The sequence below is a fragment of the Cryptotermes secundus genome, unplaced genomic scaffold (genome assembly GCF_002891405.2).
Source record: "Cryptotermes secundus unplaced genomic scaffold, Csec_1.0 scaffold776, whole genome shotgun sequence".
Lineage (NCBI taxonomy): Eukaryota > Metazoa > Arthropoda > Insecta > Blattodea > Kalotermitidae > Cryptotermes > Cryptotermes secundus.
The window spans coordinates 21,388-33,553 of record NW_019742976.1 but is presented as its reverse complement, the minus strand read 5'-3'; the positions used below and the strand labels follow the sequence as shown (position 1 = coordinate 33,553).

The 12,166-nt window shown below is 41.1% G+C and overlaps 1 protein-coding gene across 2 annotated transcripts in view; it reads right to left on the bottom strand.

Moving 5' to 3' along the window:
* Positions 1-1,994: 1,994 nt before the first annotated feature.
* The window catches only part of LOC111873657, a gene marked incomplete at its 5' end in the record, with an annotated part of 27,433 nt that continues 17,261 nt past the window's right edge, over positions 1,995-12,166 (bottom strand). The window contains 4 exon segments of one of the 2 annotated variants that reach the window (XM_023868563.2): positions 1,995-4,625; positions 8,990-9,072; positions 9,972-10,146; positions 11,459-11,665. In XM_023868563.2, coding sequence (XP_023724331.2) covers positions 4,354-4,625; positions 8,990-9,072; positions 9,972-10,146; positions 11,459-11,665 — 737 coding nt within the window. 2 annotated transcript variants of the gene reach the window in all.

The following is a 12,166-nucleotide window of genomic DNA, read 5'->3' as shown; positions in this document are numbered from 1 at the left end:
GCGACACCCATTGAAATTCATCCCCAGTTGAGTGAGACATGTGGTGATGTGTCATGAATGTGAAAAATGTGCGTTTGTGGGTGCGACAGTTCAAACTCTAGTGGTGGCGGCTAGTGTGAGGAGTGTTTTTGATACTTAAAATGGGCGACGTTTTCGTTACAAGAACAGCAAGTAATCATTCGTTTTCTCCACTTGCGTGGTGCGACACCCATTGAAATTCATCCCCAGTTGAGTGAGACATGTGGTGATGTGTCATGAATGTGAAAAATGTGCGTTTGTGGGTGCGACAGTTCAAACTCTAGTGGTGGCGGCTAGTGTGAGGAGTGTTTTTGATACTTAAAATGGGCGACGTTTTCGTTACAAGAACAGCAAGTAATCATTCGTTTTCTCCACTTGCGTGGTGCGACACCCATTGAAATTCATCCCCAGTTGAGTGAGACATGTGGTGATGTGTCATGAATGTGAAAAATGTGCGTTTGTGGGTGCGACAGTTCAAAGAAGGCCGAACGTCATGTGACAATGAACCAAAACAATCTCGGCCTCACACCAGCCTGTCTGACAACATGATCGAGCGAGTTGAGAAAGTTGTTTTGGAGGATCGCCTCCAAAGTTGGCATTTCCATGGGATCTGTGCACACAATCCTGCATGAAGACCTGCGAATGCGGCAAGTGTCCTCCAGGTGGCTGCCACGAATGCTGGTGGACGACCACAAGGCTACGCGCATGGCAATTTGTCAGGCGATGTTGACACCTGATGAAGGCATGAATGGGACTTTCTTTTCATCAGTTGTGACAATGGATGAGACATGGATGCCGTTTTTCAATCCTGAAATGAAGCGCCAGTCAGCTCAGTGGAAGCACACAGACTCACCGCAACCAAAAAATTTCAGGTAAGCGCCAGTGCTGAAAAAATGATGGTGGCCAGTTTTGGGACAGCGATGGCGTAATCCTTACTCACTGCGTTCCAAAGGATACTACGGTGACAGGTGTATCCTACCGAGATGTTTTGAAGAACAAGCTCCTTCCAGCACTGCGAGAAAATGGCTGGAAAAGGCTGCACGCGTGCTCTTTCACCAGGACAATGCACCAGAGCATCGGGAAACCTTGAAGTGGTTTCTCATGCTCCCTACTCACCTGACCTGGCTCCTAGCGATTTTTGCCTTTTCCCAACGATGAAAGACACTCTCCGTGGTCGCACATTCACCAGTCGTGCCGCTATTGCATCAGCGATTTTCCAGTGGTCAAAACCGTCAAAACAGACTCCTACAGAAGCGTTCACAGCGGCCATGGAATCATGGCGTGAACGTTCTGAAAAATGTGTACGGCTGCAGGGAGATTACATTGAAAAGTGACAGAAGTTTCACATTTTTTGTATGATTATTGTGTGAGAAAAAAATCGGAGACCTTAGAACTTGAATGCGCTACGTACAACCCACCAAGTATACGATGGGGTACCCAAAAGAAACTGAACTATTTTTTTTGTGGGCAGAGCTTTTGTAGTACCGCGTTTTGCCGCTATGAGCGCAAGCTAACATTCCTGAGTCGATAAGCCGACTACCGTTGCTTCAGAAGTTAAGGACTAGTTTCGGCAGAGTTTATAGTGACAACTGTTTTGTATGATCGTCGTTTTTGCAATGGCTGATTTTCGTGAACAGCATGCGGTGGTGAAATTCTGCTTTTTGCTCGGGAAAAGTGGAACAGAAACTCTTGAAATGTTAAAAACGGCATACAAGGACGATGCTATGGGGAAAACTCAAGTGTTTGAGTGGTTTTCCCATTTCAAAAATGGTGAAATGTCAATTGATGACAAACCTCGTTCTGGTCGTCCTTCCACGGCTCNAAAGGAAAAAACGACGGAGGCGCTGTCAAGCATCTCAAAAGATGAGTTTAGACAATGTTTTGAAAAATGGAATAAAAGACTAGACAAATGTATTAGTGTAAGTGGAGAGTACTTTGAAGGGGATTGAAGGTTTTTGCTTAAAATTTGAATAACTAAGTTTAAAAAAAAATAAGTTCGGTTTCTTTTGGGTACCCCCTCGTATAGAGATGTAAATTCAGAGTTTAATTTGCCTATTAGTATTAAAAAACCTATAATGCTATAACAAGTAGGTGTCATTACCTTCATTTGTTAAATATCTGTCTTAAAAGAGTTTGAACTTCAATATTATTCATGATTTCACACACAGTAAACATTGATTTGCCTGAGGTGAATTCAGTTGTCTACTTCATATTTGTCAGTTCTCTTTATCAATGTTGGTGTTAACTTCACATCAAGCTTCATAATTTTGTTTACTTCATAACCCAAGCATTAGCTTCAAAATAATTTATGCTAGAATAATAACACTTGCACAGTACTTAGATTCAAGTATGGTACAGGAAAATTATTTCATTTATATGAATAGAATGGAAAGCTCAGAGAATATGGGCACTGTTTTCTAAACTTACAAGTTTAACAGGACCTGAAATGAGTTAAAGGTATGAAATTTCTGCACATAAGGAGCCAAAAGAAGAAAAAATTCATGTTGAGTCGAGAAAAACATTTAAGTCTCTCTTTTAATTACTAAGTAAACATATAAAATACTGTAACACTTGAAGTAGATAGCAGTGAGTGGTCATCTTCATCTTGCAGCCACTCATCCCAAAGGAAAAATGTCATCAGTACAAATCCAATAGGAGGATAGGTAGGCACCAGAGCCAGTCTGGACCCTCTCACAAAGAGATAATCCTAGCCTTTCTCAGCCACTGAACCTTAACCATGCAGCTCAAAACCAGTCACCTTACCAACTGAGCAACTCAGGTACATAAAGCTATCTCCTGTATTCATTCACAGTGGTCATATACAATTTTTGACAATTTTGACAATTCCCTGGCCACCTCGTTCGCCAGATATCACTCCACAGTTGTGGGAGCCTTCCACAGTGTAGCAAGCACTACCCAGTCACCGCTCATCATGGCAACTCCAACACCCATTGGTCCATGCACCACCTAGCGACCAAAGTATAAAAACATGGACCTCTGGCATGCTATCATCAGTCACAACTACGCTTGCATCAAGAGAACACCGCAATAGTAGGTCTACTAGTAGCAGTGCTGCAGCCATTGCTCATAAGGCCAGTCAGCCGTGGCAGGAGCTTCACTGGACAGCTGGCCTCACTGCCACTAGCACAAGCTAGCCTGCTACTGCAAGAACTTCACACAGCATTCTGCAGGTGCACTGACTTGCAGTCTGGGCCTGCTGCAAGGAAGAATGCCGATATTAGCACTGGCTAGCCCACTGTGACATGAGCTTCACCCGGCATCCAGCAGGCATGCCCGACTTCCAACAAATGACCCTTTTGAGGGACAACCATATCACCGCCGTCACTAGCTCAGGCTTCCTAGGTATGAAGGGAGTTTTTGCCAGCATTCATCAGGCACTCTCTACTTTGCTGTTCATCTGTAATATTCATGCTAACAACAATAAACATTTGCTATTGTTTTATGTGGTTGTCTCTCCCAGCATCAACATCCCACATAGTGTTAAAATATGAGAGTGAAACATTAATGTGAGCAGCGAGACACAAAGTTAAGTAAAGAAGCAGCAAAAGTGATATTTATTAAGATTAGTAGCTTGATATACATGAAACAAAGTACTGGCATGTGTGGAAAACGTTAGTAGTTTTATTAATACATATAGAAAAATGTAGAAAGAGCATGTGTAGACAGGTGGCTGAAGATGAGATGAAATTATAAACCTAGAGGAAAAAATTAAGGGTAAAACCAAAGAAAGATTACAAAGAGTATCTCGATATTAGTACTTGCATCAAATTGCCTGATCTCTGAAGACAAGAAAAAGATAAACTGATGCTCAAGTACTCACATTTGCACTCTTGGTTATTCAAGGATATACGAGTAACTCTGGATCATCCACATATTCCAGTCTGCCTGTTCTTCTCCTTCCTTATATATCACTCTACCTTACTGGCATTCCTTAGATATGGAATTCTTACCAGCCATGAGACAGATGTGCTACAACTGGAGATTATAGCTGTTCTTAGTATTCTTTCATCACTATAGGCAGATAAACTCATGTGGAAAACAGAGGCTATTCAGCCATACTTTAAATTGATGTAATAAGGAAAATCACAGCTCAAACTAAAGAAAATATTTTGTCACGTTCTCTTTATTGTTTCCCCTGTACTTTTATATACCATGTATTTCTCTTCCAAACGCAGTCATGAATAATTAAGAATTCATTGTAGCTCTGTGTTTTATACTGCTTTCTGATTAATTACAATTACTTCACCTACAAATCCAAACAGGTCTAAATGCACAGAGTCCTAGAAACATGTCATAAACACATTTAACTATTAATTAAAAATATGGGAATATTTCCTTGCTCTGTGTTTCCCACTTGTATATAGAACTCTGTTCATTCTTCAGTTTTTGTTTTGACTTTGAACATATGGTACAGGAATCATCGCACTGTGCACTGTCTGTTTCCTTTCCTTCCTGGTTGCCATTGCAGTCAACACAATAACAAAGCCCTCGGCGACACTGCTTTCTTCTGAAATTTCCATTGGCACAGCAAGTTGGCAACTCTGTCAGGCCCTGACGTTCCATCAAAAATCTTGTTCTGGCACAGTCTGATAACACAGGGAGAGAGAAAAAAACATTTATTACACAGATCAGATGAATGTAACCTCTTTGTTTCTTGAGCATTTGAGAAACTGTGTTTTACCTTCAAGTCCATATATAAATTGAGTTACATAAAATAAATTAATAGTACTTATGAATTATGACTAGCATGGGCATGAACGAGGAAAGAATGAGCATGAAAATTCTTTGTCACATTCANCCCCCCCCCAAATCTATCTTATTCTTGTTGTAACTGTTCTATCCTAGTCTACATTGTCATTATATGTGCTGTCAATATTACTACTACTGCAATCATTTGTCATTGTCACTTTATGGCTGTCATCGCTGTCAACAACAACACTTCTGGTTCCCATTTCTCATGTTCCTGATAATTACGACAAAATGGATCTTGGATTTGTCTACAAAAATATTCAAGTTTCTTGTTTTGTTTAACTTGTATAATTAACCCTTAATCCCCACTCTCACAAGAGCTCTGACCTTACAGATTTCTCAGTAGCTCTCTTGTCCAAACTCCTACAGCAGTGATTTCAATAAATTCTTCTTTATGTTTGCTAATGAGATTGTTAGTAATGACATAACTGAAGCTACTCGTATAACTGCCATATGATAGCAATATGTCGAATTTTATTTAACCATGTTCTGAATTTCAGAACACATAATACAATATTACTATTACATTCAAACATAAATACTTAACAGAATTGGACACTTAGTTACTATAGGATTCTGACGATGGTGTATAACACACTGATATATTGGGTTTTTGGACTTTATCCATTGTCCTGGTTTTGTAGATAACTAATAAGTTAATAATTAGTTATCTTAAAAACCAGGACGATGGATAAAGTCCAAAAACCCAATATATCAGAGAATTGGACACTGTATGGTTAGTGGATAATATTGGATAATAATGTAAATGAATAGAAGAGAAAGTTCTTGATAGAGTAAAAGCTGATGTATATTTCACTCAGAAAACCTTTATAAATTAGCCTGGTAATTACTTTGATTTCTTCTACAAATATATCTAATTTGCACACTAAAATACTGTGACATGACATCTAAAAGGCAGAATAGTGGAGCCATAGGAGACGGCTGTTGCTAGGAAACTGCGCGATAAACACGTGTCACCAAAAATGGATATGTATGCAACAATAGGGTGTTTCCATCATGAGTGAGAGCCAGGGATAGCCAGTGAGGCCATGAATTGCAGTCGAGTTATTTGTGAGACAGTCACCATCCAACAAGGGCAAGAACATGGAAACAGAGGAATAACCACTGTTGAGAGCCATAATTACCTGTAGTTATGAGTCTTAAGGGTCCAGTAAATCCAATGACCAATCCAAACCCTGTGTGTAGTCATTAAAGCGTGAAAATACAAAGACAGTAATGAATAACGAATTAACATACTTGTAGTGTGACATGCTGCGCTATGGAGGACCCCCCCCCCCCCCCCCCCCCCGCCAGAAGTGACGTACCGAACGGAGCTGAAGTGAGCTGAGTCCAAGCACACTGGTCGCTATGCAAAGGGAGTAAACAGTGGTTGCTAGGCAAAGCGAGTAAACAGCGGTACCCATTATGTAACACGGGACGCTGCAGTTGATATGTAGTCGTAAACAACTCCCAACAGCGTTGCTAGACTATCGGCAAACACGGCGACTAGGGAACAAGGAAGCGAGGCGTTTCCCGTTGTCCGGCTGAGGGTTCATAAGGGAACTACACAGCCGCCGAAGACAGTCCTCAAGGCAGCAGCCTATGAAGTTAAAAGTGAGCAGCCTACGAAGCGAGTTGAATTGTAGTAGTCACCGAGTTCAGTTGTAATGAGTGAATCGTGATAGTGTGAAGAGATTTGTCTGTAGGGTTCTAAAGTGTGTAAACCCATAACATTGTTGTAATTAATTGTAGCTGAGACTTGTAGGTTGTTAAATAAACCAGTTAACAATCCGAACGGCATCTTCAGTAGTGAAACAAGTTACACTGGTGTCAGAATTGGTTTACAAACTTACACACACGAAAACCACACAAGATAAGAAAATGTTCTCACAGCAGATGATGGAAATGCTGCTCAAGGAAATCAGAGCTGGCCAATAACAAATGATGGCAAAATTAGACGCCTGGCAAGAAGAGACGGCCGCAGAAACAAGAGCTATCCAAGCACGGATGGAAGCCATGCGAGAAAAAATGGGCACCAGCCACATGGAGATGGTGTACGCATGTAAACCCAAAATAGAGGAAGAGACTATGGCCTGCCAAGAGATGGAGCCACGTCTACAAGAAGAAAAGCCAGCCTCAGTGGACAGGAAACCTGTGGCGGCAGAACAAGAAGAGGTCCCCACAGTGATACCGGTCATAGAACCCGAAGAAACAACGGATACCAGAAAAGAGACGATGGCCTGCCAAGAGATGGAAGCACGTCTAGAAGACAAAGAGCCGACCTCAGTGGACAGGAAACCTGAGGTGGTCCAATGACGAGAAGTCCCCAATGAAGATGTCGTAGTGAAACTGGTCAAAGGACGGAAGAAGCGGTATAGGGGCAAGAAGCAAGCTGCAGGGTGACGTGGAGAGCCACTGGAACTAACCCAAGGAATCTGTGGATCCCGGATGAAGTTGGCCGCTGCCTGCAGGATGGTGTCCCGCCGTGCAATAGTGGCATGGCGCAAGAGTAACGTCTTCAGGAAATCTTGGACCCAAGGAAAGTGTGGACCGTGGCACGAATTGGCTGCTGAAAGAAATAAGACTAGCTGTGCAAATGTGACACAGCGCAAGAGACCCAGACTCCAGGGAGATCAGTTAGAGTCATGCACAAGCCATCATAAAGATGTGTCCAAGCAAGCACAAGAAGGACTTGTTGTGAAAGGAAATTTCGAGGCATGTGCAAGTGCACAAGCAGACGTGCTGCACGGAATCCCAGCAGATACGAACATTAAAAACTGGACACTGTGGAGGGATCGACCCCCTCCAAAATGAAAAAATTGAATAGCACACAGGAGGAGCTGGTAACGTAGAAGTACCGGCCTCCCGAGCAAGCGTGAATGTGCGACGAATGAATGTGATACAACCTGATCTTCTGGCAAGCTAGCAGGAAACCGCTCGAGACAAGCTGATCTTAAGAGGGGAGCAGTTGTAATGGCCGGAGAACAGTCGCTGCGAGGAGTAGCCGAAATACCAGGAGATGCAGAAAGCAGATCCTGGAAAGAAAAGGAACGGAGGAGCACCGTTAGGCTGTTTGGGATGAACAGCCTTAAGGAGGGAGCAGTGTGACGTGTTGCGCTNGGAGGACGCCCCCCCCTCCAGCGGTGACGTGCCGAGCGGAGCCGAAGTGAGCTGAGTCCAAGCATGCTGGTCGCTATGCAAAGCGAGTAAACAGCGGTACCCATTACGTAACACGGGACGCCGCAGTTGCTATGTAGCCGTAAACAACTCCCAACAGTGTTGCTAGGCTATCGGCAAACACGGCGACTAGGCAACAAGGAAGCGAGGCGTTTCCTGTTGTCTGGCTGAGGTTCTATAAGAGAACTGCACTGCCTAAGGAGCAAGTCGAAATGTAGCCGTCGCCGAAGACAGTTGGAATCTAGCCAGCGGAGAGTTACGAGTTAGCCAGGGAGTCAGTCAACCAGTCAGTTGTAGCCTAGCATTCGCAGGCCAAGTAATTGTAATACTGCAGATAGCAGTAATTGTGAGATCGTAAATTGTGTGATTGAAAGAGTGAGTGTGAAATAAAATTCGCTATATACAATATGGCGTGAAGGTATTTGTCATGTTATACACCCAACACGTGACAATATGATAAAACACAGTAAAAGATTCCTCATCCCACTGAATAATGTGACAATTTTTAAACAAAAGTAGCAATCACCAAACACAAAAACACCTCACATAGTAAACACTTCACCACTTAGATGCACCGGGGCCCATGGAAGAATCAACTGAATTCATACCAAACTATAGCATATCTTGTGAGATATGCTGTCCTCATGGCAGTAAATGTGACGATTAGTCTTCTGGGATATCAGACCGTGTACTTTGATAGATGAATACCAACTTTTGGATGAACCTGCCACCTTCATCCTTCTCTAGAACATTGGTATCTACCGCTCTACGCAGCAACGTATCCCAGAAGGCAGCAATCTTTATGATCTAATTTCAAGATTCTAGAAAGACACATCTTTGGTTATCCAGAAAACAAACATGAATATAACTTGACACATTTTAAAAAATCTCATCTCTACACTGTTACTCCAAAATGAAATATAATGATGTTATGTCAAATAAGTCAGGAATCAAATTATTCTCTCCCCTTCCACCATAGAACTGAGTCCTGGATGTATGGAAAATACATATATATTTTACTTACTGCAGTCCATCCCATCAGATAATGTATCGTTACGCAGTACAGTATAACCTAGACTGTTTCCATCCGGATCTATGCAGATCTTCCTGTTGAGTCAGGAAGAAAAATATCGTAAATCTTATATTCTTTACACTGGACTTGAGTCAAGCACTGCACTCCACTGAATTACATGCATTTTTTTGTGTATTTTCTCTGAAATTTTACATATCTCATTGGTCTCCATATTCACTTATTGGAGTTACAAATTTGCTGTTGCAAAACTATTAATAAACAATAATTAAACACTGTAATGAGTCATAAAATGTGTTTCATTCTATTTCATTAAATACTCGTTCAATTAGAAACATTTTACACAAAAGATGTAGTCATTAATGAGATTTATATTTTAAATCAAGTACACATTTTTTTGCAATGAACAATTTCTTAGAATCTTCATAGAGTGCATCCTGTTGCATAAGCCACCTAATCTAATTGCTGTGTTCCGTCCACACAACTCTAAAAATGTATATCCATTTAACTACTTATTAAAAATCACTACATGTTTTGACCATCTCACTGGTCATCATCAGGTGAATTGGTTACTGGGCATGGAGAACTTATAGTTTTACCAATTTTTGGTAATAATTTCAAATATATGGTTCAATTAAAGCTTTGTTTAATTGTAATCCTTCCTTGTGTGCTTCTATATATGGTAACTTTCCAGCATATTCATCATTCTTCCTTTGTGTTGAAAGTATTATTGTTATTTAAGGAAGTAGTTCAAAAGAGGTGATTTCCTACAACAGGTAGATTGGTAGTAAGGCAGGTTATAGTGTAATTATATAGATGAATTAAGGGTGGTAGATACAGACACACAGATGTGCAGGTTAAATGTCTGTAGATGCAGATAAGTTGATGGAGAAATGGTAAGGCGCTACTGGGCAAAACTGGAGAGGATTGAATGTTAACATCAATTTTCAGTAATGCTATTGTCACTGTTACTCACTCTGTGTCTGTGACCATAACTCTGTTATACCGGCCATCATACTGGCAGTCTGGTATGCGCAGTCCCATAGGGAGGATGCCTTCAGACAGCAGTTGTTCTTTGTCTTGCATAATTTTAAATGCTTTCTCCTCACATTCTCTCTTATACTTGCCTTTCTGATGAATGTTGGGGTCAACTGAAACACCAACACCATTTACAGTTCTCGATAAAACTGCTGGAAAACTACAACAAAAATAACTATACTGCAGTTTTATGATGGTTTTAGAAGAAAATGCATCCTTATATAATGGTACATACCACAAATATATCTGTTTTTCTCCACAAATAATTTTTTAAAGAATTAGATGATTTGGTTTTCATTCTGAAGATCATAACCAATAAAAAACTCTAACATTTGGAAAGTAATATGAGGAAACGTGAACATTTAAGGTTCATATGCTAAAATGAATCATTTTATTTAAGTAACACATCATTTGCCATTGTAAGAGTACAATAACACATTAAAGAGAACAGTCTTCTGGGATGCGGTGCCATGCAGATATTGTGTTAACCGACTATTCGAAGGAACGTATCACTTCCATCTTCAGGGTAGAAGAAAAAAAGAAGAAAATCTGCAAGCGCACAACTGGTGCGAGTAGGGAGGGAAGAGAGAGGGGGGCAACATGGGAACTCAGTAGAGAGGAGAGGGGAAGGGTCTGGGTAGGTTGGGCCAGCAGGTAGCAGGCTAGAGCAGGTATAGAATATTGTGTTTGGGGAGAAAGGCAAGGTTAACGGGAGGGCATTAACCCTTGAGCTTGGGGGTTGCTATGCGTGTTGGGCATGGAGTTGCATGGCCTCATGGATCCGACGTCATGTCCTGGGGGTTTCTTGAGGGAACAGATGAGAGGCTTCCATGACTTGCTGAGACAAAACCCCACATCTCTGTTCACTGTTGGGATGGAGTTCAATCTCAATGGCCTCCCTAATGATGTGATCCATATACCGGGTCTTACAATATCACATTAGTTTGTGTTCAGAAGCACATGTTTTAAGAGTGAAAAATATTATTATCAATACAGAAAAATTCAAGTCAGTGGCCAGATATAACTTCATTCTTTTTCATTATACTGTACTCAACAAGTACATGACTGAGATTTTAGATTTCCATGGTGATGAATACCATGACTGTCTTCTAGGATGTAGTGCCATGTGTAGTTCACTAAATAGGTACAAATGTTTTGGAACAGTCGACTGCCTCCATCATTAGGGTAGAAGTGTGAAGAGTCTCCTGTCTTTAAATTGGTGGCAGTAGGTTGCACCACAGCATTTGCACCTACTCCCACAAACTACATGCCTGTTAGTGTTTATCCCATTGATTTACATGTTATAGCCCAAGAAATACCTGAGATTCAACATTTCAAATTATGCTAAAAAGTTAAAATATCTGTCCACCACATTCAACAAACTTATTACAGTAAAAATATGTTAACTAAAATACACATGCTTACAGCATGCTGGGTTATCTTCCATAATGTTAATTTCAAGAATGCCATGATCAGCATCAGGTACATTTGATCTTGCCTGAAGACATCTACACCTATCAGTACTGCATTGCAGTGGATCATAACTTCCATCCTCAAGGCAATGTATTGGTTGTGAATACATTTTCATTTCTGCAGCAAACTGTTCAGCTTTCCATGCTGCCAGCGAGCATTCTAAAACAGAGATTAAGACACAATATCAATTTTATCTGTACTTTTACTGAGTCATAAGTTATCAACAGTGTATCTCATTCGACCTCACCCAACTTTGTAAAACTTATGTTGTTTACTGCTTTTCATGAATCCAATTAAACTTCTAAGCTTAACTCGTAAATACAAATAAGCCTACAGTTGTTAAGAATCAATTGTTCAATTTATTTATGTTCCGTAAATCCAGATACAGGTAGACACCATAGGGTATGAAACAAGTCAAATACAATACGAAGGGGGACCCAAAAATAACTGGAACCGACCTGTTGCGCGCACATGCTTTGTAGTTACGAGTTGTGCTGCTAGGTGGTGTTAGCTGGGGGTCTCCCGCGACTGTTAGTGAGCTGGCGTCAGTCTGAGTTAAGTGGTTTGTCTGTGGTGCTCTGTTGTGTGCGTTCCTGTTTCAACCCTTTGGCGATTAGTGAGATGGCCGACCAGAAGGAACAAAGAGTGTGCGTGAAATTT